At 38.3% G+C, this 25,401-nt stretch overlaps 1 protein-coding gene across 4 annotated transcripts in view; it reads left to right on the top strand.

Annotated features, from left to right (window-relative positions):
- The window catches only part of GMDS (GDP-mannose 4,6-dehydratase), a 424,030-nt gene that overhangs the window by 160,073 nt on the left and 238,556 nt on the right, over window positions 1–25,401 (top strand). For all 4 annotated transcript variants that reach the window (XM_069008224.1, XM_069008227.1, XM_069008223.1 and 1 more), the window contains exons 5-6: window positions 4,729–4,921; window positions 5,801–5,905. In XM_069008224.1, coding sequence (XP_068864325.1) covers window positions 4,729–4,921; window positions 5,801–5,905 — 298 coding nt within the window. The remainder of the gene's footprint in view (window positions 1–4,728; window positions 4,922–5,800; window positions 5,906–25,401) is intronic.

Here is a 25,401-nt window from a genome sequence, read left to right as displayed (position 1 = left end):
TCCCAGTGGTTTTTATTGGCATTGGAAGCTGCACTGAATATTCAAAGCAAACAGAATTGATTTTAAAGAATGCAGAAAAGTAACCACTGTGAAATTTGTGAGACTTGGAACATTTCTGAGCAGTTTTTCTGCTTTGTGATTTGCTTTTTAGGTGTAAACCTTTCTCAGTGACCTGATACACATATGTTCTCCTTTGATAAACCTAAAGAATCTACCATAGGTTTTTTCAAGAGAGCAATGATGCTTAAATTGATGTTAGAGTTAGGTTAGCCACCTCTCATTTTACAGTGAAAGAATAATAATTTACATTTATATTATCCTGTTTCCTCCTGGGGCTTCACATAACCTTCCCTCTTGTAACACCAGCCTTCCAGAAATCCCATCTTCTGAAACTGAGAAGACTGTAAGGAAGAGATGAAATTTCAAATCATTATTTATATTCCTTCGGTAGCGCATTGAACCATATTCTGCTAGCATATGCTTTTTTTTTTTTTTTTACTGAAAACTTATAGTTAATAAGATCACAGCTTGTCTGTTAGATTCTTCAGAATGACAAAGCAGAGATGAAGAGTCTCATAAAGCCAAAACTGTGTGCACTAAATTGATAACTTTCAGAATATCGCCATTGCTGACAACAACACATTGGTCAGAAGCAAGTATTATTAAGTCTCCAGTCTTGTATACAGTGTTGATAGACGTGATAGGAATGTGGTCTTGTGGAGGATAAGACCCATATGTTTTCATTTAGAAAATTTTCAGTAAGCTTTTAAATCTTGTTAAAGACCTTGTTAAGCTTGGTTTTGAATGATCAGTTGGGAAACATCATATTTAAAACATTGCTCTATTAAATTCAGATCTCTTGTAGAGATTGAATCTGGTGATTATAAAGAGAAATAAATGGGAGGGGGGAACACAAGAGTTCAAATTCAAGAGGTAGAAACCAGTTCACAAAACTCATTCTGATTGTAGCCACATGAAAGAAGAGATGTAATGTGGTACAGTGTATTCATATTGTGTCCTGTGCTTGCAGAAGTGTTATAACTAATGAAACTATGCTTTTTTCATTAAAATTGTATCATCCTATGGGAAGCCTTGCTGTGGAAATTTTGTCTTGACTAAGAGTGTATTTGAAATGTACTATATTAGGGGTGAATCCAGCAATGAAGATACTCAGTATACAGAATTCCCATGTACATAAGGACTCCATTTGCTTTTTAGTATTCTTTGAGGAAATTCTGCAGGGTGTTCAGAAACAGAAAACTTGGAACTTGAAGTACTTTTGTCAAGGGTCTCCTTATTTTTCTTTTTCCACTTTTAATGACACACTTATCACTACCCACTGAATGGAATAAATAGATATATCTGAAAAATATACTTTTATAATGTCTCCAGAGGTCAGCAATGACAACTGCAAAAGCATGTTGTACATGGGAAGTGAGTGTCAAGGTCACTCAGACTTGTGCGTTCCAAGAAGACAATTTCTGTTTTGTTGGTATGTCATGATTTCCCTTTGGCACAATATCTGTCCAAAGAGGGCAAAGAAGTATTGGATCCATACTCTTCAATACTCTTTGAGAAAACTTTCAGATTTAAAGTTTCTGCCAGGTAAAGAAGCTTCTTTTCCAGTCATTACAAAAACTCCATGTTTCCTTGAAAACAAGTTGTACTTGCAGGTCTTGCTTTACATGGTTGAGAGTAACAGATAGTTTTGGAATTTTGGGGAAAGAATGGAGCATCTATCTTAGCTAAATTAAGAGATGGGTGTGTAAGTAGTTTCTCCAAAGCATGATCAAGAGAATCTCTGTTAGGTTTTCTGCTCTGACCCACTGCTGTCTTTATTGGTGTACAGGAAGACAGTTTTCCTAATTCAGGCACTCAAGAAAGTTGTCATAAATTAGGCAGTATGAAAACTTTCATCTGTAGGTATTAGCTAAGCTCTTTTTTTCCCACTGGATAAATGTTTAATCTTTGTTAAACTATGACGTGGTTTTAGCCTTTATACACCTACCTTTACAATAATATCCATGAAGTTTTTACTCTTTCAGGTAGTCCCTGAGTCACTGAGCTCAGTGAAGATTATTTGTAAGAGTAACATCTATTGAATCAGATTCTATATTTGGTTTCCATAACTCAGTCCTTTGTTTTTGTGTTATGCATGCATGTTGTTCTCTCTTGCCCATCCCTCTTAATGAAGTCCCTGCTTTTGGTTTTTTTAATTTCTTTTTTTTTTAACTCCAGTCTTGCTGCTAGTCTTGCACAAAATAACGTGTGTAAGGAGAGGGGAATTATGTCATAAGGGATAAGTTATCACCTTTTCCTGCTCTGCCCTGATTTATTTGTAACTACTTAATTGATCTAGTGTTTTATAAAACCCTTTTACATTTTTAACTTTGAATTAGAATCAAATTAAAATTTGGGTTGCTTTTATCTGTATTTGCAATGTTACCGCCCCTACATTCCACAGAGTCTCTTAACAGTCCAGAATTTTTAGTGTTGGATGTTCTAGTGGATAAAACAATTTAAAAAATTGTCCTGAATGCTGTTTTTGTCTAACCTGCACTCCAAAATGAAATGGATTTAGTGGTCTGAGCAGACTGCATTACAAAACAGACACAAAACTGGTGGTTTCTGCTTGGGGACATTCAGACCCAGTCATCGTGGGGCCACAATTACCTCACACCCCAGGGAGCGTTTTCTGAAGGTGAAGACTGAGGTCATTCATCAGGCAATAGGGAAAACCATCTCTTGTGAAACTGGTCTCTACACCAGCCAGAGAGAGTTCCCAGTGCTGCTGCTGTGGCCTCATTGCTCCCTCTGGTTAAGAGGTTTTATGATCTGGGATCTCCTAGACTGCCTCAGTTATTTTGTAGTAGAATATGGAAGCAATGATTTGCATTTCAGGGTGATGTTTTCAGCAGCTTATTTGTTGGAAACAATACCTTAATATAGGTAAATTCGTGGTTCTGCTACAGTTAATGTGTTTTGCCTTTCATTGGAGAGCTGGGACATATGGTTAATACACCAACTTATGTTTGTTAGTACATTATTGACTGTACCATCTACTCATTAAGATGCTTTCCTGAGGGTTACTCTGACACTGAAGTTGAGAGACCTTAAGTGGCTGTCATCTTCATGCCAAATGGATTAAAACAAAAAATGCACAGCCCTTCTTGGTAGATGAGTGCTCAATTTCAGCTGGATCATACCAGGTTAACAAGACAAAGTATCAGGTTTCCTTTTGTGTTTTTTTTTTTTCTCTTTTGGTGGAAAAAAAAGAAAAAGTAACGTTTTGTTTTGTTCATATCTTTACCTATTTCAGGTCAGAACTTTGTGTGAACCTTTTTATTTTGGAGCACAGTAATTTAGATCATTTCATACCTGTATTAAATTAACCATAAGTGAAAATTGAAATTAATCAAAACTTTTTTTTTCCATCTGCTGTGTAAATAAGCCTTAAACCTCTAGTGGTTACTGAATAGGGAAAGTGGCTTAACAGGAGAAATGAATACAGGGCTATCAGTCTGAATCAGCCAGAGGGGACACAGAATAATTCTTTGGGTCAGGGCCATGAAGGAGACTGCTCTAAAAGCCCATTCACCTTTACTTTTTATAACATTGGCAGCATAAACAGGGAACATTTTTTCAAAAACTGTCATAAACCCAAAATCCCTGGGTTGGAGAGAGGATGTAAAAGGAATGAGGAACGTGCCCCTGGGATGGGCACTGGTGGGAAAAAATTCTTCAGAGTCCAGGAACTTTGCTGGAATATCCAAAAAAACAGTCTGTACCACCAAACAAAGAGTGAGCTCCCTTTCTGAGCATGTTTTCTCCTGTCTGCGGGTTGGGGTGGTCACAACAGACCTCTTTTCCCAGTTTTTTGGGTTTTTTCTTCTGTAACTGCAAAGAAAATAATTAATATATTTTTGAAACACTCTGAAAGCTTAGACTTGAGCACTGATTGTGGCATAGACCACAAGACAAGCTCATTATAACGATAACTACAAATACTGGAGTGGGAAGAGAAAAAGGAATCTTGGCCCACCGGTGGGCATGACTTTATTATCATACTTTGAAGAATGTGTCATCTGGAGATTTAAGTTTTCTTTTGGATACCTCCACCCTTTTCCATCACACTTCATGATGCCCCTAAGCTCCGTGCAAAAGCCACGGCTCTGCTACACCAGGTGGTGTTGGGAATCTCATTTGATAGCAAGTATTTCCACTCTTCTCTGAACTTTGATGTCTGTTTAAATTGCAAAACCTTGGACAGTGTTTAAGGTTTGGGTGTTGGGGGGGCAGGGTATATACATGTTTATGCTGCAGTGCTCTCTGTCCTATTACTTTTTAAAAAGATATTTTGGGCAATTATAGCCAAATTCAAGTGTGTCAAAGATATTGAGCCCAAGTGAGTGTTGCGGAAATTGGCAGCTGTGGAAATGAGAGAGTGCCTGATAATGTTCCCACCATGGGGAGGCTTACCCCTTACTTCACGTGGGAAAATAATCCCAGGGAACACCACTCTTTTGGTTTGGCTATTTATGGAACTGCTTATTTATTCTTAGAAATCCTTTGAGGGTACTTTTGTAAACTGAGCATCTACTCTGTACAAAAGTGTCTAGATGTGGTCTGTGGCAAGTGATGTATTGCTTTGTTTGGTTGTACATGATCACAGCATGTTCTGGTTCCCCAAGTAAAATTGGTGGGTTTTTATTTCTTTCTCTCCCCAAGATTTCTTTCGACCTAGCAGAATATACTGCTGACGTTGATGGGGTTGGCACCCTACGGCTCCTAGATGCCATTAAGACCTGTGGCCTTATCAATTCTGTGAAGTTTTACCAAGCCTCCACCAGTGAACTTTTTGGAAAAGTGCAAGAAATCCCGCAAAAGGAGACCACCCCTTTTTACCCAAGATCGCCTTACGGTGAGGAGCACTGATGGTGTGTGTGTAGTGTTTGTCTGTCTGTTCTCCCTGCTCATGTCTCAGGGCTGAAGTCATTTGGGTGTGAGATTAGAATGATGATAGAGCTAAAGTGACTAGACATGTCGAGAGGCATACCTTTATGAATTACTATATAAAAAGTATTTGCTGCCATTGCCTGGGGGTTGGAAATTAGCATCTCACTTCACAAGACCTTGTTCATTCAGCTCAGAGGTGAAGGGCTCTTGAAGAAGGGGGGGTAGGATGACTCTTCCTTCACAAAGGGTTGTGAGGTACTGCTGAAGTGATAAGGTTTCATATTTTTTGTTGCTTAAATGAAAAACTCCCAAGAGCTCTCCTCTTCCTTCATGAATTTGTGTGAAATTTGAAACACTTATTAAAGCAATGAGCATGGAGGACCTTGGTGATAAAGTTTCAAATCAATTTGAGTGTTAAGGCACCAGATTTTCACTTTTATTTCTTCAAAGTAATTTTGGTTTTGTTTTGTTTTTTTTTTTTTTAAATTTACAGAGGTCACTACAGTGGCATATTTCACACGCTCTGACTGTGTTAATTATATTGTGAAAGAAAAAAACACTGTGCTTGAGTGTGCATAAGAAAACAAGTAAGAAAGTCCCCTGATGTTTCCTAGCCAGTTCAGAGGCTGCAAGAATAGGAGTATTTTCCCATTCAGCTGCTGTTTATTGGGCTGAACTTTTTTTCTATATAAAATTTGACACATATAGGGAGCTAATCAAATGCTAAAGCACTTTGCTGTTGAAATGTGGACTTCACCCTGCATGTGACAGAGACTTGTGTGTGTGTCTGAACTGTGTATGAGCCAAGCATTTATACAATAGCGCTTCAAAATTACTTTTACAGGGGCAGCAAAACTGTATGCCTACTGGATTGTGGTGAACTTCAGAGAAGCCTACAATCTCTTTGCTGTGAACGGCATCCTCTTCAACCATGAGAGCCCCAGAAGAGGTTAGAAAATCCACACGAAACCATTTCCAGCTTTGCATGTGTCTGATCAGAGAAACGGAACAATGCATCCACAGGTTTCATTTAAACTTGCCAGAATTCTGGAGGGAAGGTGTCATGACTTGTAGCCTATTCATGGCATTTAATGCTGCCCTCCTGGCAGCCTCAGAACTCAAGAACTGCAGCTTTCCCTTTTGAGCATTGTATTCCATTTCGTAGCTCACAAACATTGAAGGGAAATTTGTGTACCTAACTTTGTGTCCCTCTTGTTAATAAGTAAAGACTAAAATGGTAAAATGGCACATTAAAAAAGGCAGGTTTTCTAAACATTTATTTGGGCAACTACGTCACAGATGCAATTTCAGGTGTGACATACTCAAGATTTTAATTTGTGTATAAATGTCAAATTGAGAGGCAGAAATATGGATGCTCTAAGTTAATGAGACTAATTAGTACAGCCTGGTGTATTTTGAAAACGAATTTGAATTATGGCCCATCCTGTTTTACAAGATGGCTTTTAACACATGGCTTTAAAATACCTTTCAGTTTAATCCTTAATAGCAATGCAGCTTAAATTCCACTTAATCATCCCTTTTCCGTTTGCAGTACTTTATGAACAATTAATGCTGGTATTTAGTTTGAGTAAGAGTCCATGGTTGATTAGAAGTCTCTTTTATGATGACAGTTTTCCTCTGCCCTTTAAGTACTGTGACTGTAGAAAACACTCTAAAATTAAACTTTAAATTAACACAGAAAACTGGATTCTCAGTGCAGAAGCCTTTTATTGTGGTCTGTTTCTAAATGAAAAATAAATTCAAGTTTTACAGGAATGCAATTATATAAATTATAGCCTGGAACAAAATATAAGAATTTTAATCACACTAATATAATACTTATATAAAACAGGCCATAATTCAAACTCTGCTTAAAAGGGGGAAAAAAAAAAAAGACGAGAAAAAAGGAGTCCATGTCAATAGGATTTAAATATTAATTTCAGTCTTTGGGAGTCAACAGCTGTGAAACCTCATCATACAGTGGGTAGGCAGCATTTACAGTAATTGGTGGTAGAAGCTGGTGTATCATTTCACTGGAGCAAATGAAGCACAAGTTCAAAATTAAAGGAGAATCATATCCACTAGATTGTTTCATTTAGAAGTCCTAACTCTTTGCTTTCTATTAAAGAGTTTATTGAGGTGTATTCATAGTGTGCTGTAAACCAGTGTTCAAATTACTGAATTATCTCTATGCAATCAAAACATTCTGACCATTGTAAAAAATGAAGGAATAGGCAATAAAAAATATTAGCTTGGCATGATTTCTAATAACTCTGAGGAGCTACAAGATGAGATGAAAGTTTCATAAACACATTTACCATTTCAGCTGCTCTTCCACAGACTCATGCCATTTTGAAGGAGGAAAACTTCAGTACTCATTGCTATTTTGATCCCTCTGATATTTGTTCCTGCTTTAACACTACTGCAATAGGGTTTCCAATCTGAAGTCTCTTTTCAACACATTTAACGCCCCCATGGAGAACCCAAGTCTGTGCTTTAAAGTTTCAGGCTGTACTTTTCATTGTGTATGTGTGTGCTGGGTGCAGTTTTAGATCTTTTGTGCCATGAACAGGAATCTTGTCCTAGAAATGTTTCCAGTTGTTTGCCTTAGCAGGAGTACTTGCCATGAAAGCAGCTGTAACCACAGACCAGTTCCATTTGCATAGTGTGTATATGGGAAAAGGTCAGGAAAACTATACAGATAAGAAAACAAAATAAAAGTAGTTTTGAGATTGCTTCTTGATATCCATTCATCACTTTCCTAATATTTTTGAAGATTGGAAAGGCATTTCGGGAAGAAAAGAGGATTTAACTGGGATTTCGAACTCCTATGCAAAGCTGGTAATATCAGTGGAAGTTTTAAAATGCTTTATGATTTAGCCACATTTTATACTAATTTCAAAGATTAGGAATACCTAAATAAATCAATACATATTTTCTTCCAATGCTAGATACCACTCTTTCAGTTGGTTTAGGGTTACACTGAATGGATCAAATACAACATCCCCTTGTTGGTGGTATTATTTGCATCTTGTCCACACAAAATCTAATGCACAGGAATCAGAGAAGAGCAGAAGACTGCAGCAGTGCCCCTTGCTGAGGTGCAGAATTGATCAGTCCTGGCAGACAGAGCATATCTGAATTTTTAATCATACTTTTGAAAATTTCTGTGAATTTCTTACAGAAAATGTATTTGTAGGAAAAAACTGTGAAGAGACAAACTCTAGTATTCCTTGTGGTCAGAGACCCATGAAATACACTACACTGGAAGGCAATGGTAAGGATGAACAATGCATTTTTCATACCTTGGAGCCTGTATTTTGGGCTGTGATCAAATATAGAAGTATTTGTATTTGAAGTACGAGTACTCATGCTGAAGGATGGTGAATTGCAGTTGTCTGCCAAGCTTGTCACTGATGTTGAATTGAACAAACAACTGTAGAGAGTTTGCTTCATGATCTGTATTGTAAATAAGTGTTTGGGATCCCTGAAAAAAACACCCCCAAAGGTATTAGCAAAAATGGGTTTAATATGAATTTATAAAAATGTGACTTAATGAAGTTTGATGGCAAGGTTCACTCTATTACTTACTACATGGATGAAACATACAAAGGAAAATTGAGTTAGAATCAATTTGGAATGATTTGCACAGAGACTGAAAGCGCTAAACTGTAAAGGAAACCCATTGAGTCATGAGGTTTCTAAATTCCTGATGCAGCTTAGGTGCAGCTAGTTCCAATCTTAGTCTCAGAGCTTTACAATTATTTATGTCTAAAGAAATTAATTCTTTCATTTATTCATTAGTATTAATTTACCATGCTATCAACGACTTACTGAGCATCTGTTGTGAATAAGGGGTCTCTCCGCTGTGATACCTCAGTCTCAGGTAAGGAATCAAACCTAGAGGTGAATCCCAGATCAAGGGGAGAGGCACTGCAAAGCAGTCCACTTGCAATTTAGAGAGGACTGAAACTGCATTTATCCAAAGATCTGGTTTTTAGTAGGAAGGTCTCTCTGGCTCAAGGAGTAACTTTGAGAGTTGTCCTAACTCAAGGGGAGATCACTGCCACACAGCCATGCTGCCTTGCAGGGAGAGCTCAAAGAAGGCTTATTAGGCTGTCATATTCATGGGATAAAGGGGTTGGCTTGTAGCTGAATTACATGCGATGGGAAAGGAAAGGTATGTGTGTGAACCGTTGGACCTTCAACTTTCTTTGTTCCTCAGTAACTGAGTCTTGGAAAAACCACCCACTATTCGTGTGTTCCAAGCATCAGTGCACCCTGGGTTACTCTGCCCCTTTGTGGGTTTCCTGGAGGAGGTCTTGGCCCAGCTACAGCTCAGGTGTTTATGTCCTTTGGAGCCTGTACCAAACTATTGCTGGTTTGGATAAGAGGGTCTAGTGCATCTGCCACAACCCCTCTTTATATGGCATTACCGTGTTCTAGTGCTGGGGCAGCACTGCACAAGCCTAGTGAAAATGAGAACTGTCTAATCTCAAGAGCTGCTTCCCTATAAAAGGAATCTGCACCTCTTCTTTCTGAATGCCAATTCTTCTTCTGAGCCTTTCCAGCTTAAACTCAGAAAGGAGCACCAGTAGTTAATCTCATGTAGCCTGTATAGTAATAGGGAAGTCTGCACAGAGTTCATGAGGGTAAAGAGTGCTTAAGTCTAGTATGAAAGGTTTCGTATTTCTCAAAATTACAAAGGCTTGAGAGAAGTGCTGGCTTTGGGAACATTTGGTTTTCTACTTTTATCTTGCTCTATAAGAGAAAGACAGTAACAGGAGTAGTTCTAAGATGTGATGCCATAGTGTAAAGCTGAGCACTTAAGTTCACTGTATGGGCTTCCTTTTAAGTATGATGTTTCATGTTCTGACAATCAGAGTGACTTTACAAAAACACCAGTGATAAATTCTAGGTTGGCTGAACCCACTGCCTGAACCTTTTATCTTAATTTGGGAATAGTACAGCATTATTAAATTGTAAAAGTACTTGGGTCTATACTCAAGAGATACATGTGTATGTAACAGCAGAAAAAATTTTCTAAAATTTCATATGAGCTAAAATTAGTGGCTATGTTAAACTAATCTTAATAAAATATACATCTACTTTGAGCCTTTCTGTAGTACTTTCCTTTCTATTATTTTCTTTCTATTATACATATGGCCTCTCATTTGATTTCCCTTTCATTTCACTTAGTCACTTTTACAGTTTTGTAAGATGAAATAGTCACTTTTTGACCAGTACATACTTTTCAGCTCACATAAATCAACACAGCTGCACTGAAGTGAGTAGGGTCGTGTTGATTTATGCCAGCTGAGGGTCTGGCATAGTACTTCCAGTAATGGTCTGGTAATGTAAGATAAGCATGACTTGCTTCCTTTGGGGAAAAGACCTGTATTAGCAGTATACTTTGCTAAAGCTAATTTCTGCAGTTACTTTCATCCATTTTATCCAGGTATAGCTCAAGAGTTTCCTGATTTATGGTCATGCCAAGGTGAATGGGATCTTCCATTTCTGAAGCTTGCTTATTGTCTATGTATGACATGAGCTGAAAAGCAATATGCTCTACAGTAGCTACAAGGCAGTCTCTGTATTCAAAAATGAACAAACAAAAGAAAACCTAAAAAACTTTTCCAGAATGATGTGTGCGTTTTTTCCCCTCCCCTCCCACAACATTATGGGATTCTGAATGGGGGAGGTGGCAACCATCAAGTTGCTGGTGGTAGTTGGAGATGGCTCCCAGTATTATCAGTGTGGAAAAGTTTGCCCTATAGCAATATTGGAAAGATAATGCTGTTCAGTGAGATGATGGTTTTGACAGTGGAAGAGTGAGGCAATTAGCAAGTCTAGTTTTCAGGAAAGCTGGGGCTTGATCCAAACCTTTTTTACTTCATTGGAAAGATTCCTGTTCTTTTGTTGGGCTCTGGATCTCACTAATACCTCCTTTTCTGAGTGGGAAAGCAAACTACTTGTTGACAGTGTCATTTGTTTCATCCCAGACAAGCCCTTACTGTTTTCTCTCTTCAGTTCTGTGTAAGAAGTTGTCTCAGGTTTACAAGATGCGCCTTTGGATGTCTGAGATAACTTTCTGATTTGGTTAACCACTTCATTGCTTGCCTCATCTGATCTTAATCTGCCAGGATGTACAAACATGTACAGCATGTTTCCTGACACAATGCAACAGAAGTTTTGTTTGGTTTTTGTTGGTTGTTTTTTTTTTTTTCCCCTAAGTAATACTTTGCCTCCATACATGACATCATTGTGTAGATCATTCAGTAGGGAATTTTTGTGTGTCTGATACCAACTCTGGTAAAGCAGTTGTCATCAGACCATTGCTGTATAGCCAGAGGGAAAGGATACAACTGCTCATTTCTGTGATCTCTTTCAGCCAGGGTGGAAATGGCTAGGTGTTAGATTGCAGGCTGAGTGTTGTCAAAGTACATGTAGTAAGACTAAAATGAAAAGAAATCATATCTTAAACAGAATGGGGAGTGTTCTTTCCTTTTATTGTGCATCTGGATCTCAGGTTTGCAAGGGAGAAGGGGGTAGGAGTTTCCCCTACTCACTGTAAATAGGTGTGTGTCTTTTGATTTTATGTTTTTTGTAGTTACCTTTTTTTTTAATCAGCTTTTAGTCTCTCTTTTACCTCTATTTCATAAAGAAGGCAGAAGCAGATGGTGACATCTGCTACTGACTTTCACAAGAAATCCGTGCAATCCTTACTGTAACAGCTGCTCTTCTGCATCTACTGTCCAGAGATGTAGTCAACATCTGCAGATTTCCCTTTCTCATGCCTGTGGTTGAGGAGACTAATTGGTAATCTCCTAAGACACTTTCTGTGCAAGAGAAGCTTGGTCAACCTAGTACCACGGGAAATACTAAGGGCATTTCCTGGTGCTTTTTTGGTAAGTTGAGGCCTGTGAAAGACATTAAGTGTGTAAAATTTTCAGTGCAGAGCTAGATCTCCTTAATTTATTGCAAGATTTCCAAACCCATGAGTATATCTAAATAGGAAAAGTCAGCAGATTATTGCTTGTGGCTCTCTTACTCATTCCTGGGTGAGAAGAGTCCAGGCTGGCTGGTGTCATCAAGGATCATCTGCCTTGAACATTGAAAACTTGATGGCAAGGTACCATGGCCAATGTAAAAGGACTTACTCAGACATTTATGAGCTATAGAGCAGCCAAGATCATTTCATGCTTTTTAGTTTGCGTGTTTCAACAGAGAAAGCATGCAGTGTCCTGAAGACATGCATTCTTACTGGCTTTTTCTCCCTGCTGCGAGACTGATCCTGCTAACTGATCCATGCAGGTGTTCCCTTATCTACACATGCAGTCAGACATCACTGGGGATAAATGTGGGCATTAGGGACTACTTGCACAAATGGATTTGCAGCAATATTGACTGTAATAATAGAAAATTGCCATGTAATACCTTTCTTCTGTTTTACCTAAGTACACGTGTTTTCCCCTTGAAAAAGATCTGCTGTTACAAAATAATAAATTCAGTTAATTGTGATGATGTTGAACCTGCTACTGACCAATTAATACAGATCAGAGCACATCACAAAATGTGGAGTTTTTTTGTCTGGTTCTTATGTTGCTAATAAGCCATATTAACCGTTATCTTTCTAGTGATGCTTTCCCAGTGCTTGCCAATACTGAGATATGAAAGCAGTGTGAGCACACCAGAATATGAGTGGGTTTCCCTTCATGAGCTTGTGTTTTCAAAGCAGTACCAGGCATCTGAAATAAGAACTGAAGAATGAGACCATTTCTGCCTGCCCCTAGTTTTGGGCATCCAGGTAATCCAGGTCAGTGCCATGGAACTTGTCACGTATGGGAATGAAGCAATCATGTAAGTGAACTGAATCAGAATATAAAAAGATATTTTTCTAAAGCGAGTCATTGATGAAGTAAGATATTGTGTTGAACAGCCTGACTACTGAAATCTTTTCGATTCAGTCTTTGCAACAATAGTTAGTGGTAATCTTTACCATCTCTTTTCTTTTCCTTTTCAGTCTCAAAGTAGCCCTGATTCTTCACTTCTCTATCTGATGTACTTTTCTGGGGTCTGTCATCAGTTTATCTAAGTAGTTATGGATATAGCTTGTACAAAAACTTCTTGCCTGTGGGTTTAGATTTTTTGGAACAGCTGCATTCACAACTCAGATCTCTCCTTGAGCAAATTATTATCTTATCAGAAGCATCTTTTCATCATTAAATCATATGCTCTCTTGTGGCTTATACTGTGTTGAGAAGAAAGTATATTACAAGTTTTGCTATCTTCCATGATTGATTGCAACTGTTTTTTAGTCTAAAAAAAAAAAAAGAGGGGCAGAGTATCCCCACAATTTACAAAATGTCAAACCTATTAAATTTAGAAAACCTTACCAAGTAATTCTTAACATTCCTCAAGTTATATTAGCAGATATCAGTGTTACTTTCTTAAACTAAAATTCACAGACTTTTTTTTCTCTAATTAAATAACAACCGAAAACTTTGAAATAGAGGGCTGTGGAATTTGGGAAAGTCAGTGATGGGAAATGGAGTGGCAGAGTATGTGTCTCACCTGTAGTGTTCTTATGTCTTCATTAATGCACAAATTGTAGCAGCATTTTTAGAAATAAGGTGTTTTATGTGCCTATTCCCCTATTTTTTCCCTTTTTTACATTTATTTCTCCCCAGTCAAAGGACAATGGGAAATGTGACCATTGTGCACTTCTTGTATATGTATAAATGAGAATATGAACTTAAATACAAGCAAGAATTGTGAGATTGACGCCTTTCATTTTACAAACTAGCTTAAAGTGAATGCGGAGCTTGCAGAAGGTCGCAAGAGCAGAACTGGTTTCAGCCAAAAGTCCATTTAGCTGACTTATCCCATTGCCTTTGCTGGAACATTAGGGGAGAGTATAGGAGATAGTATTGATACAGTGTGGTCATCTCAGACCCCAGTAGCTGATGGGTAAGAGACCATGCATGAAAGGTGCACCCCAGTTCACTGCTTGTCCAGTCCAGGACTCTGTAGGAATGCAGTTCAAGCTGCTGCATGTGAGATCCACCACTTCAGCTGGGGAATAACACCTCCTTTGAATACATGGTTAAGTCATTGTTCAGTGGTACCCAGAGCCTAGGAGAAGCGAGCATACGGCAGGATACAGTTTTCCCAGATGTGGGGACTCAGCCATGGCCAACCTCTTCTGTATTTCTTGCTTCTCTCAAGAAATTCCTTGAGCCGTTTTTGCTTGCAGTTGCATCTGCATGATTATTTTTTTTCAGTTGTGTTCCATTAAATGTCATTGTATTCTGAAATAGAGGCAAGAAATGAAAAAATTTCACACAAAGAGCAAAGGTCCCATCATTATTGCAAGAGATGTTGCATAAATGAATCTATCTTACATTGTTGATATTTTATAAGTAATGAATGTTTAATATTTTAGTCATTGTTGCCATATTAATGATTTCTTGAACTTCTGAAGACCTGTGTCTTACTATGATTAAAATTCTGTCAAATATATGCATTTCTCATGTGATACACTAGTGTACTGCTTTGTCTTCTTCCTGTTATGTAATCCAACATCAGTGTTCCCCTGAGAGTGTGAAGGAAAAACCATTAGAAATTGCTTACAGCTCATCGTCAGGGTCCTGGGTATTACTGCAAGGATGTTAAGTATGTTACTCTGTAGACCTTATTCCCCAACCTTCAAATTTTGGCCATCATCTACCAGGTGCAGAAACTTGAAAGCCTGGTCATACTCACAGCTTGTAGGTGTGGAGTGACTGCCAGACTTACCTGAGCCATCTTAGTATCTGAAACATTTTCTCAGCAGTGTGCATCCTGTTTTCCCTAAAACAGGTCTCTGAAAGGTTGACAATTCCCTCTACTTAGTCATGCATAATTTAAAAAAAACCAAAAGTAAATCTATTGAAAGTGCATCTTGTTTCAGAAAGTTATTTGAAATGCCCACTGAGACATTTCAGATAGGGGAAACTGGAGGGACTCTAATTCACAGTAAAAGTTACACCATTAGTGGTTCAAAAAATACTGCAGAAGAAAATGCCAGCTGATTATTCCAGTTACCAGGTTACCAGGTAAGCTGGTTACCAACTGATTATTCAAGTCACCAGGATTCGTTAAAAACAAATAAGATAGAAATGAAGTGTGATTGGATGTCACCTCTGATAAGATTCATCAGGCAGTGGGATTTTACAACAATGGTAGGAAGGTAAGCTGCTTTATCTGAGAGAAGGTTAGTGCATTTGGTCAGAGCTTGGTTTGAACTTAGGAACAGTTTTCTTTTCTCTGTCTTGATTTCACTAAGTGAAACTGGGAACACATATTTTTAAATACAGTTCCCAGAAATTTGTTTAAAAATAAGAAGCAAAACCACACAGACAAACATTATATGTGCAGGTAGTTTGATTTCAGACCATCACATGCATTATGTACTTTCTGGAAATGCACAAAAGTTTTACATTTATAATATAAGTTTTGCATTTATATCCTGTTGTCACTGAAATAGCTGAAAATCCCAACAGCTGGCAGACTGCTGATTTGTTCCAGTTTTATTCATCTAATTGCAAGTATTTTTGAGGAGATTTTAACCTCTGTTACAAGGAGTTATAGCAGTGTATATACTGTCAGCTACATGTGTTTCCCACACTATTGATGTTTGCACACCTTGCCAACCGTGTTAAAATATTTCCTTTTCAAGGATTTGCCTTTCTTAGACTCTTAAAATTTAATTATGTTCTACTTAATTGTTAGGCAATGATTGGCAAATGAAAGCTATGGCCCAAAGCATTATAATTAAACCAGATACCCCATGCTATTTAGATGTTGCAATATCAGTTGCATATTTTGATCTGTATTGTATCTCACCCCTATAGAATGATAGCTGTTAAGACAGAGTCTTAGCAGGTTTCCCGTGAAACCCTTCAGGGTTGCTCTTTGGTACAGGAAAACAAATGAAACCCAAGCCAACAGAGAGAATACAGTATCATGTTTTCTCTACTTTCTCTGAGTTTTTTGCCCTAGGACATGTGAGTTTGAGAACTACTGCTATAGAAATGTTGCAGGAATACAGATGGATTTTTATTTTTGAAGTCAAGGCCTTGATTTCATGCCATTATATGTGAAGTGACTTTTAAGTAGTTAAGAATTATCCAGAAAAGCAACTCAGACCTTCAGGTTTTTTTTTTCATCCTTTTTTTTTTTTCCTTCTCATTTATATTACAATCTTTACATTAAAAGAGATTTAAGATGTTTATTCATTGCATCAATATCTGTCAATAGGTGGATTAAAAGTATTTGGAAAACTTTACAAAATCTTATAGTAATCCCAGGTGTAGGCAGTGCAAGTCTGGAAAAATCTAGAGCTCATTTTGGATTTAAGAAAAATGAAGAAGACATGAAAAAAACATCAGTAATGCTCAAAAATATTTTACATTCCACTTCTTTTTTTAAAACTTTTGAAACAGTTGCTTTTTAAAGTTATAAATCTTCCTTGTGCTTTCTTGCTGACACCTTCCTCTTCCCAGCCCCACCTCATGCCCATATTCTGAGTCACTGGTAGGCATGTGTGCATCCATTAGGGATACTCATGTTGTGTCATACACTCTGTGCTCTTACACTGAGTTTCTATATGCTGCAGACTGTAAAAATTACCACCAAAATGTTTTGCTACCATTTTTCAAGGTTAATGGAGACAATGTGAACTTCCCAAGCTCAGGAAAAGTTCTTCAACTTCCCAAATTTTATGTAATGCTTGAAAACAGAGTAAATTGGAAATTATCCATGGTCTTAAAAACTTTGTTGGTTTGGGATGGCACTGGTATTATACTTCATTTTAAACATTTATACTGAAGTGCCATTGAATGTAAAGTCAGCCCTGTGATCACAATAGGCATCATGCAAATACTCCTTTTTTATTCCCATGCTGTTTGTTTCCATAAGTATTGCATGTATCTGCCATTGAAAATCAGGCCAGTAGTTGCTAATTTTAACATGTGTTTTGCAGCAGGGATGTGCCTTCCTCTTCTCAAGTCCTGACCCTTCAGGGAAAATGGGGGAATGAGATGGACTGGTGCTCATGCTCTGTTGGGGTAAAGCATCTGCAACTCATGTGTTATGGACAAACCTCTCCCTTCTGTATGGTCTAAAACTAGACAGTGGATGTACTTCTATTTTTCTGAATAGCTGCCCTGTGCCCTGGGCCATAATCTGTCCAGATGTGCTGCACCTGCCAGGTAGTGATTTGGATCATCTGAATTTTGGTGAAAATTATATGTGATGTTTGAGATTTGCACAAGAATAAGTTTAAAAAAAAGAGCATAACATATATACAGTTGTTTTATTTTTAGCATATTTCAGGGTCCCTGCAGATTTTGCAATATTTACGAAAAGCAGAGCAAGATTGGTGTAACAGTAACTCAGGCTGGGAACTTGAAAGCTTGGCTTCATGTAATAGCAGTAAGCAAATGCTACCTTTGCTACCTAGTTCTGAAAGTGTTACTAAAGAACTGGCAACAGTTTTTGTCATGCTGGTGAATCCAAGATCTATTGCCAAAATGGTGTCAGAAAAGTGGCCGGTGAATAACAGGTCATTATTAAATCTTTGCTATGTCTCATGATGATGCTTTTCTTGAGAAAAGCATCATAATCTTAAGTTGCACTTAAAGAAGCTCTTTGTTTTGAAATCATGGGATGAAGCAATTCTGGGTTTGATTTCATTAGTGAGCTGCAGTTATTGCACAACTCTGGTCTACTTGCAAGTAAGTTAAGTGTCTCCTGTCACTTGGGTTCTACAGGTTCGTTGTGGGTTTGGTGGTGTGGTGATATCATCTGGTTTACCATCACATTTATAGACAATGATAACCAGGCATCAACAGCCATGAAGAAACCCACAGAGTCATCAGGGAATGTTCATTCATTTTTTCCAAAATTATGCATGTGTGTATGTGGATGATGCTTGAAGATGGCTGCCTGTAAGTGAAAGTCTGATGGAAGAATTTGTGTGGTCAGTAAAATTTTCTGTAAAAGGATAAATCAGAATTGTCCTAAGTGATAATGTACATGAGGGTTCAGTCAAACTCAGGTGTTGTTCCTACTGGTTAATTTAATATTTAATACAAAAGGCTTAGGATTGACTAAAAAAAATCTGAAAGATTTAACAGTTTTTAAAATGTGCTTTTCCTTGAGACTACCAAAATGCAAAAAATTGGAACATTAATTCTCAATGGATTAACAGAAATGCCTCTTATTTTTCGGTAGCCTGTCAGGAAAGAAATACTTATGCAGCCAAAAGATGCAGTAAGTTGTTTTTTTAATAAAATCTCAGTTGCTTTTATCTGATTTTCAAAGCTGCTGTTTAGTGACAAGACCATTCTGATTTTTCACAGTCCTGGGAGTCTTACATATCTGAAAGATACCTCACAGAGAGCTTTCAAGACATAAACAAAATAGTTTTAAGAGGGCCTCATTCTCTACTTCTAAAGGAGAACTTCTCAACTATGTAGAGATGTAGACAGCAGCTACCTTGAAATGTTAGTTTAGCCTCATTTCCATTTTACTCTACAATAATGTTTGTGGGAGATGCTGCTAAGATTAATATAATTAATTTTAAAAATGAAAGAAAAATTGTGTTTCCTGTACCCAATTGTGTTTCCTGGACTTGTGATGTTTGAAAAATAACAATAACTAAAAAAAACCTAAGTAAAACAACATGAAAATTTCTTAGTTCAGCTCTGATTTTTCTTAAACTCTGACAAGTCAATTCAATTTGTACAGAACAATAATTATGTATTTGCAATGGTATATCTGAATTAGTTCAAGCTAAAAAATGCAAAATTTTTAAATGTAAATTTTAGTGATTAGGGCACTTCCTCTGAAAATTCTCTGTTAATTATTCTGATCCAATAATCAGGTATTTTCTTCTTGGTTCAGTTCTCCATTAGGGTAAACAAAGAATTTGGTTCAGGTAACAGCTGTGGTTCAGTTACCATTTTATGTGGAAGTAATCTGTATTGATTTGGTATTGGACTGAAGCAGTTTGGAGAGAGCTTGTGTTTGTGTCTGGCTCTACATGACTTTGTGCCATTGAGGAGATCAAGGAAACGTGGGTTAAAAAGAAATAAAGGGGAATGATATAAAATCTGAATTTTGAATTTACATTTTTATAACCTTACAATATAAAATGAGTAATGAGAGTGCTTTGTCATGAATCAAAAACTGTTTACTGAATTCCATTGAAACTCTTAAGAATAACTTAAAAATTTAACTTTATTTTTGTAAGCCAGTATGTCTATAGCCCTGCCTACTTTTAAATTCCTCAGCAAATATTTTTGTCATGTTTAAGTTTATTATTTTGGTATAACTACTCAGAATTTGATTATTTTTTGTTTTTCAGGAACTTGTTTTGGGTTCTCCTTTAAATTGGTAGGGAGATTAGGGGACACTAGTGGTTTCTTTAGCAACCTCTTCTGGACTGTGCAGAAAAGTTACTAAGAAGCAAGTTTTTTCTGACATGCTAAATTGTAACTATTTTAAAAGGAACCTCTGGGTTGAGTGTTTAAAGATTTAATATAATTTTATCCATCTGTACTTTCAAAGTGTGGATTAGTATTAATCAATATGTCGGATTTTAGCTGCATTAGGCATCTGCACAGTTGTGATGCTCAGCAGCTCAAGAGATGGTGTTGCAGAGTTTATTCCATTCCCTTTTCCAGAGTGGTCCCATGACCACTGCTAGTGCTGTGCATGGGCACAGGAAGAACAAAAGCCAGAGTGGGCAGAGCCATGCCCCAGAGACTGCAAAAGGACATGATGTCCCCTTTTTGTTAGAGAGTCCTTTCTGAAACCCCACCTGAACAACAGTTCTGCATGTTAATTCACATCTCTGTCCTTCAGGCTCAGTTTTGCTTGTTCTTGACTCTGTGGGCTTTCCTCTGAGGAGGAAAGTTCCTGCTTCCTCAGGGGACTTGGATAAAACTTCATGAGAATATCACTTACCCTTGGCTTATTGTTTCTTTATGTTCCTTCAATGGGAGATCAGGTTAAATCTGTTGTTATTGACTTGCCAGTCACATGACATCAGCCAAATTTGCAGCTGCTTAAATTTGAATTTAAATAGCTCTGGAAAAGATGGGGGCTCTATCTCAGATGAAATAACGTATGTCCAAGAAAATCATAAATAAGCTGTTGGGGGGTTTTTAGTAGATCTAGCTCATATCATAATAATTACCAAAGTGTTTACTCACAGGTGCAAAATACTTAGAGAGTCTCCTTAATCTCCAATTATTGTTGCCCTCTCATCTTGACCTCTCTTGAAGTGTTTTTTAAACAATTTATAGAATAAATGAAGTATTAGAAACAGTTATTATAGAGCAGGCAAAGTTATTTGCTTTCTTTGAGTGAAGGGATATAATTTATAAAGGACTGATTACACTCATCTGTTTTCTGGGTAGCCTGTAGGTTTACTTTACCATGGCAAGGCAGAATAACAGAGAAATTGTGTCATGGGAGCCCAGTAAGATATTGTAGCAGTAGGAAATCCACTTGCCTTGTTTTACAGCCATTTGTCTGGTCCGTTGTTTCTGTCAGATGATCATTTGAATCAAAAGCATTTAAAGAGATTTTCTTCCTCTGCAGTAATGGGAACAACAGAGACTTGTATGCTGCAGGACATTCCTACTAGGTCTTTCCTCCTCTAGCATGGCTACCTGCCAGTCCTTGTTATTATTGAGAGTTGCTTCATTTAGTACATTTTATGAAGTGCCTCTGCCCAGCTTCATGGCTGTCACTGAGGTTATGAGTCAAGAAGGAGAGGGGGAGCAGGAGCTCTGATTCAGCAGGGCTTAGCAGCAGAGACATTAAAACTGAGAGTGTTAGTGGGTAGCTTATTACTTCAAACCTACTCTTTTTCAAGATACGTGTTCGAATCAAAAGAAAAATACAGTGGAAAGCATGTTTGATCTCTTTGCCTTAATCATTTTACCACATTGCTCCTGTCTTGCTTACTAACCAGAGGTTGGTGTCGAGGTTATTTGATTCCAGCTCTCAGAAAGAAGGGCCCTGTCTTGGAGGGGGCAGCCTACGGGTTTCAGAAGCTCCCTCTGTAAATCTGCAAGGCATTCCCACCTCTGCTGTGCACTTCTGTCAAGCAGGGATCAAATGAGATGTGAGGGTCCTGGAATCATCAAAACAACAGAGCCTGTTGGCTCCAACACAGCTGGAACTGGGAAAAAGATGCCTGTTTCTCTTTTCTTACATGGCTTTTTTGTCTCTTTCCTGATCTCCCTGTGAGGCAGACAGAGTGGAGGCAGTAGAGCAGCAGGGAAGAAGAAAGGGTGACAGCAATTGTCTATTCCACAACAGAGGACAATTTTGCAGTGTCTCTTTGCAATTAGAAGAACATTTGTCAACCCTGATGTCTGCCAGCCATAGTTCTGCAGCCCCTGGAGAAGCTTATCTTATCAAAGTACCTTTTTTTCCTAAACAGATAGAAGACACTGTCATTTCCAAGATCAGTATTTGAGTGAAGAAATAGGGCAGGATGTTGTTGTAGACACATATACAGAATTACATCTTTATTTCTAGTGCTTCTGGCAGAAGCAGGGAGGTTGAGGGAGAGAGATACATTAATAACAGGTGGTTGTTGTCAGCATGATAAGGCTCAAAAAATCTACAGTACTCTGTATGCTACAGTAATGTTCTTGCAGGTCCAATACCCCTAAAAATATACCTTAGCAGTTCTAGGACACTTCTGAAATATTCCTTAGCTTTTAGAAACATCATTTTGAAAGTCAGTAAGTCTGTGTGTAAACATTTGATATTTGATCACTGGAAGGTTTGGGGGCCCTTATTCAGAACAGTGTGGTCAGAGGAAATCAGAGTTTGAGCACTGAGTCTTCGTCTGCTGCATCTGGAGCCTAGTGGGGGTGCTCTGGGGAACAAATGTAAATTTGGCCTTGGCTCAAGGGAGGTCCCCTGTCATGAGATGACATATGAAGGTTATGCACAAGAGTACCAAACCCTCACACTCCCATACTGTGCAGCATTTCACAGCCAGGAGATAAACAGACTGTAGCTGCTTTAAAATAACAGCTAAATGACAGTTTTTTCTCTGTTTATCTCTGTTTGCTGGGCTATTAGGTCCCTTTTTTCACTCCTTCCTTGAGTCATATCCCAGGTTGATGTGTCCTGCAATTGTGTGTATAGTTTCTACCAGATATCACTTGTACCTGAAATGCTGGGCACTGTAAACTTTGTTTTAAAACTCTCATGAGTAATTGCCAAAAGGTCGTAGCTACAGTGTCCCAAACAAATGCACGTTATGAATGGTCCTCTTTTTTAGCCTGCTTTTACTTTAAGCATGCCTGTTGGGTTTTGAGTACCTGCAGTTAAATGGTGTTGCTTTTGGCAGGGCTTGGTGAGCAAATGAGGCATAATCTCTCTGATCTCAGTAGTCTGGTCAGTCAGCCATGACATTCTCAGTGTCTTTTCTTTCTACACCCTGTCTGAACAGAGCCATAGCCCAGGCAGATCTCAGTGGGGTTGCCAAAGATTACCATGCGCAGTGAAGCAGCAGATGGCAGGACAGTGGAAAATATGCAGTCCCAATCCCTGGGTTCATGTGGGGTTCAGGGTTAAATTTCAGTGATTTCCCTCTCTGCTCCTCAAGCCCGTTGATAAACTGCCCTTTGAGAGGCGAACTCTGTAGTGTGCTTTGGGAAACTATTTAAAGTTCAGTTTTGTCCAGTTTTGGAAGCGTGTTCTAGACTGAAGCAGAAAATTCAAGCATTCTGTGATTACAGCAGTTAGAGTCTTCCTCACCTTAGTGTGGGCATAAAAAATGAGGTACATATGAATACATCCTGAAAACTATGAAAGAAGGATAAAAGGGGCTTTGAAAATTTGATTAGCTCATAAACTGTGTAATGACCGAATGAGGGGTGCCTCCACAAACTTAAACTTGGGCCTTTGTGTTTTGATAAAGCCCTTATTTGCATTTCTGGTTTTTCTCCCCACAGGCTCCCTCTTCCTTATTCCTTGCATGGGATGCAGAGCTCTTACAGGAATGACTAGATGTTCAGTCTTGGGGTGGGGGAGGTGGAATGGTGGGCAGAGAACAAGAAAAACATTCTTTTGCAACAGATTTATTTACTCTATTGAGTAAAAAAAAGTCTTTTTTGATTCTTCCAGGGTCCTTCCATCTCATTGTTCCACAAATATCAAGATACTTAACTTTCTCAAATTCTCATAAAATTTTGGAGTTTTATCTCCTTTGGGAGGGGGAGTGGAATTAAGGCATGAAAAACCTAAAAAGGTCTGCATTGCTTGATTGATTAGTTCATGTTCAGAATAAAACTCTCATCTGTTTCCACCTTAGGGCTTGGTAACAAGCACATAGAGGAATATGCACCAGTGACTAAATGAGAACCTGGATTTAAGTGACTTTCTGAGCACCCTTTCAGAATTTGCACAAGAACCAGGCTTTTGTTCATTTTCCTCTAACAGCATTAATCAGATGGAACTGTGAATCTACCATTTCTTTCTCTGAAGTTCTTTACCTTTGGTTAGCTTCAGGCTCCATAGGGCCCTTGCCTACTTCATTCCTTACAAGACAGCAATTTTTGCTCTCAGAGTAAGTCTGTTCTCTGGACAAGGAGCAATCCTATTAGGAAAAAGATTACAGTATGAAATCTAGAAGTGTTCTGTAAAACTGTATCATTGTGCATTTGGAAACAACACTGAAACACATAATCCTAACTTAGGGTGCTAGAATTTACAGCTTTGTCCTGAGTATGTACAGAGTGTGTGTATGTGCATGTGTGTTTTTCTGCACAGCTACCTGTGGGGATATTAAAATGATGTGAAAGGTCCCACTAAAAATACAAAGCCAGGAAATTCAGAATTGGGCTAACTTTCTGTCCTGGTTTCACCCCATTGTGTTCAAGTACTGTAGACATCTCAGAACAGCAGGTGATCTGACTGCCTCTTCTGTTCCTAGAGGAAGTATAAACTAACTTAAATGGGAAATATCACAAAAACAGGATAACAATGAATTTCAGGAGTCCACAAAGGAAGAACTGTTCTTAAAAATACTGTTATTAAAACAGCAGTGAGCATGACAAGCTGAATGGTGGCAAGTGAACATATTATCTAGACACTCTTTTTTTGCAGTTCAATCACTTTCCAAATGTTTTGTTTCATATTTTCTTGTGCAAAACTTTTGTGGTGACTGAACTTGTTAATGGTGGTATGTTTAAATTTGGCCTCTTCTTTGTAAATTTAAGTAATCTGACTTCAGTGAAACTGCACCAATTTATCGTGCCAGAAAGCTGAGTTCTCTGTTTATAGCTGCATATTAATTTTTATTATTAATTACACTAGAGAAACTCTATTCCCACAGAGAAAGAATTTAGGAGTGGGATTCAGTTTCAGTGGCAACATTAGTAAAAAGGAATATTCATTGAAACTTGTGTACATTTCAAAAAGCTGTTAGAATTTTACTCACCGGTTGTGTTCAAAATATTTTCTGATTAAATAAGGGTCCATTTCTTTTTTCATTGCCTTATTCATTTTAGAGTGAAAATTAGCAACATGCCCAGGCTTTGTCCCAGAGGAGAGTTCACTCTCAGCAATGGTTTTTATGCAACCTCCTGTCATACCCTTTCTGCCTGTGGGAGAGCTGCCGCTCTGTCTGGTGGCATTTCCAGTTCGGAGCTTGGGTGTGGAAGCCGTAGCACCCTTGCTTAACTTCAGGGTCCTCTGAGAGTGATCACATCCTGTGCTGCAGTAAGGACACAGCTTTTATGGGAAGTTTAAGCAACCAGCAGTAACTACAGCTAGGTGAAATAATGTTTTTATTGGCTTTCTGAGTAGAGGAGGTCAACACAGCTAGACCAAACATGGCCAAGTCCTTTGGACCAGAAGGGACATGCCGTCTTTGTTGGCTTGTGGTCTTCCCGGTGTACTGTCATCTTGTCTCTGCCTTTTCACCCCATTATCTTCTTAAACTGTTAGGGCTTGGGGGCTTACTTTAGGGTTGGGTTATCCTCCTGCTCCTGCTTCACACAATCTATTGAAGCTTTTTTTACTGGGGTCTGTTGTTAAGACACTACATTTCAGGGTTGTTACTTTGATTTTATCCAAAATAATGACTTCCAGGGTTGTCCTGTTCTGTCTTTAGCAGAACCACTTGTCCCTATACAGAAGCAGAGCTTGGGAAATGGGGACAGCAGGGACAGGGAGAGTAGGCTTGGGGGAGCACCATGAGCTGATCTTATACCCTGGGTTGCGCACCAGCTTGACTGCATGCCACAGCACACACTGTGGAGATTTTTTTTTGGCTCTTACGTCTGAACCATGTGTTTACTTGATTGGTCTGTTGTGAGTCCAAAAGGGTGTCTGTAGCTGGAAGATTTCATCCTTGCACTT

Source organism: Aphelocoma coerulescens, chromosome 2, assembly GCF_041296385.1.
Source record: "Aphelocoma coerulescens isolate FSJ_1873_10779 chromosome 2, UR_Acoe_1.0, whole genome shotgun sequence".
NCBI lineage: Eukaryota > Metazoa > Chordata > Aves > Passeriformes > Corvidae > Aphelocoma > Aphelocoma coerulescens.
This window is presented reverse-complemented; position numbering and strand designations above follow the sequence as displayed.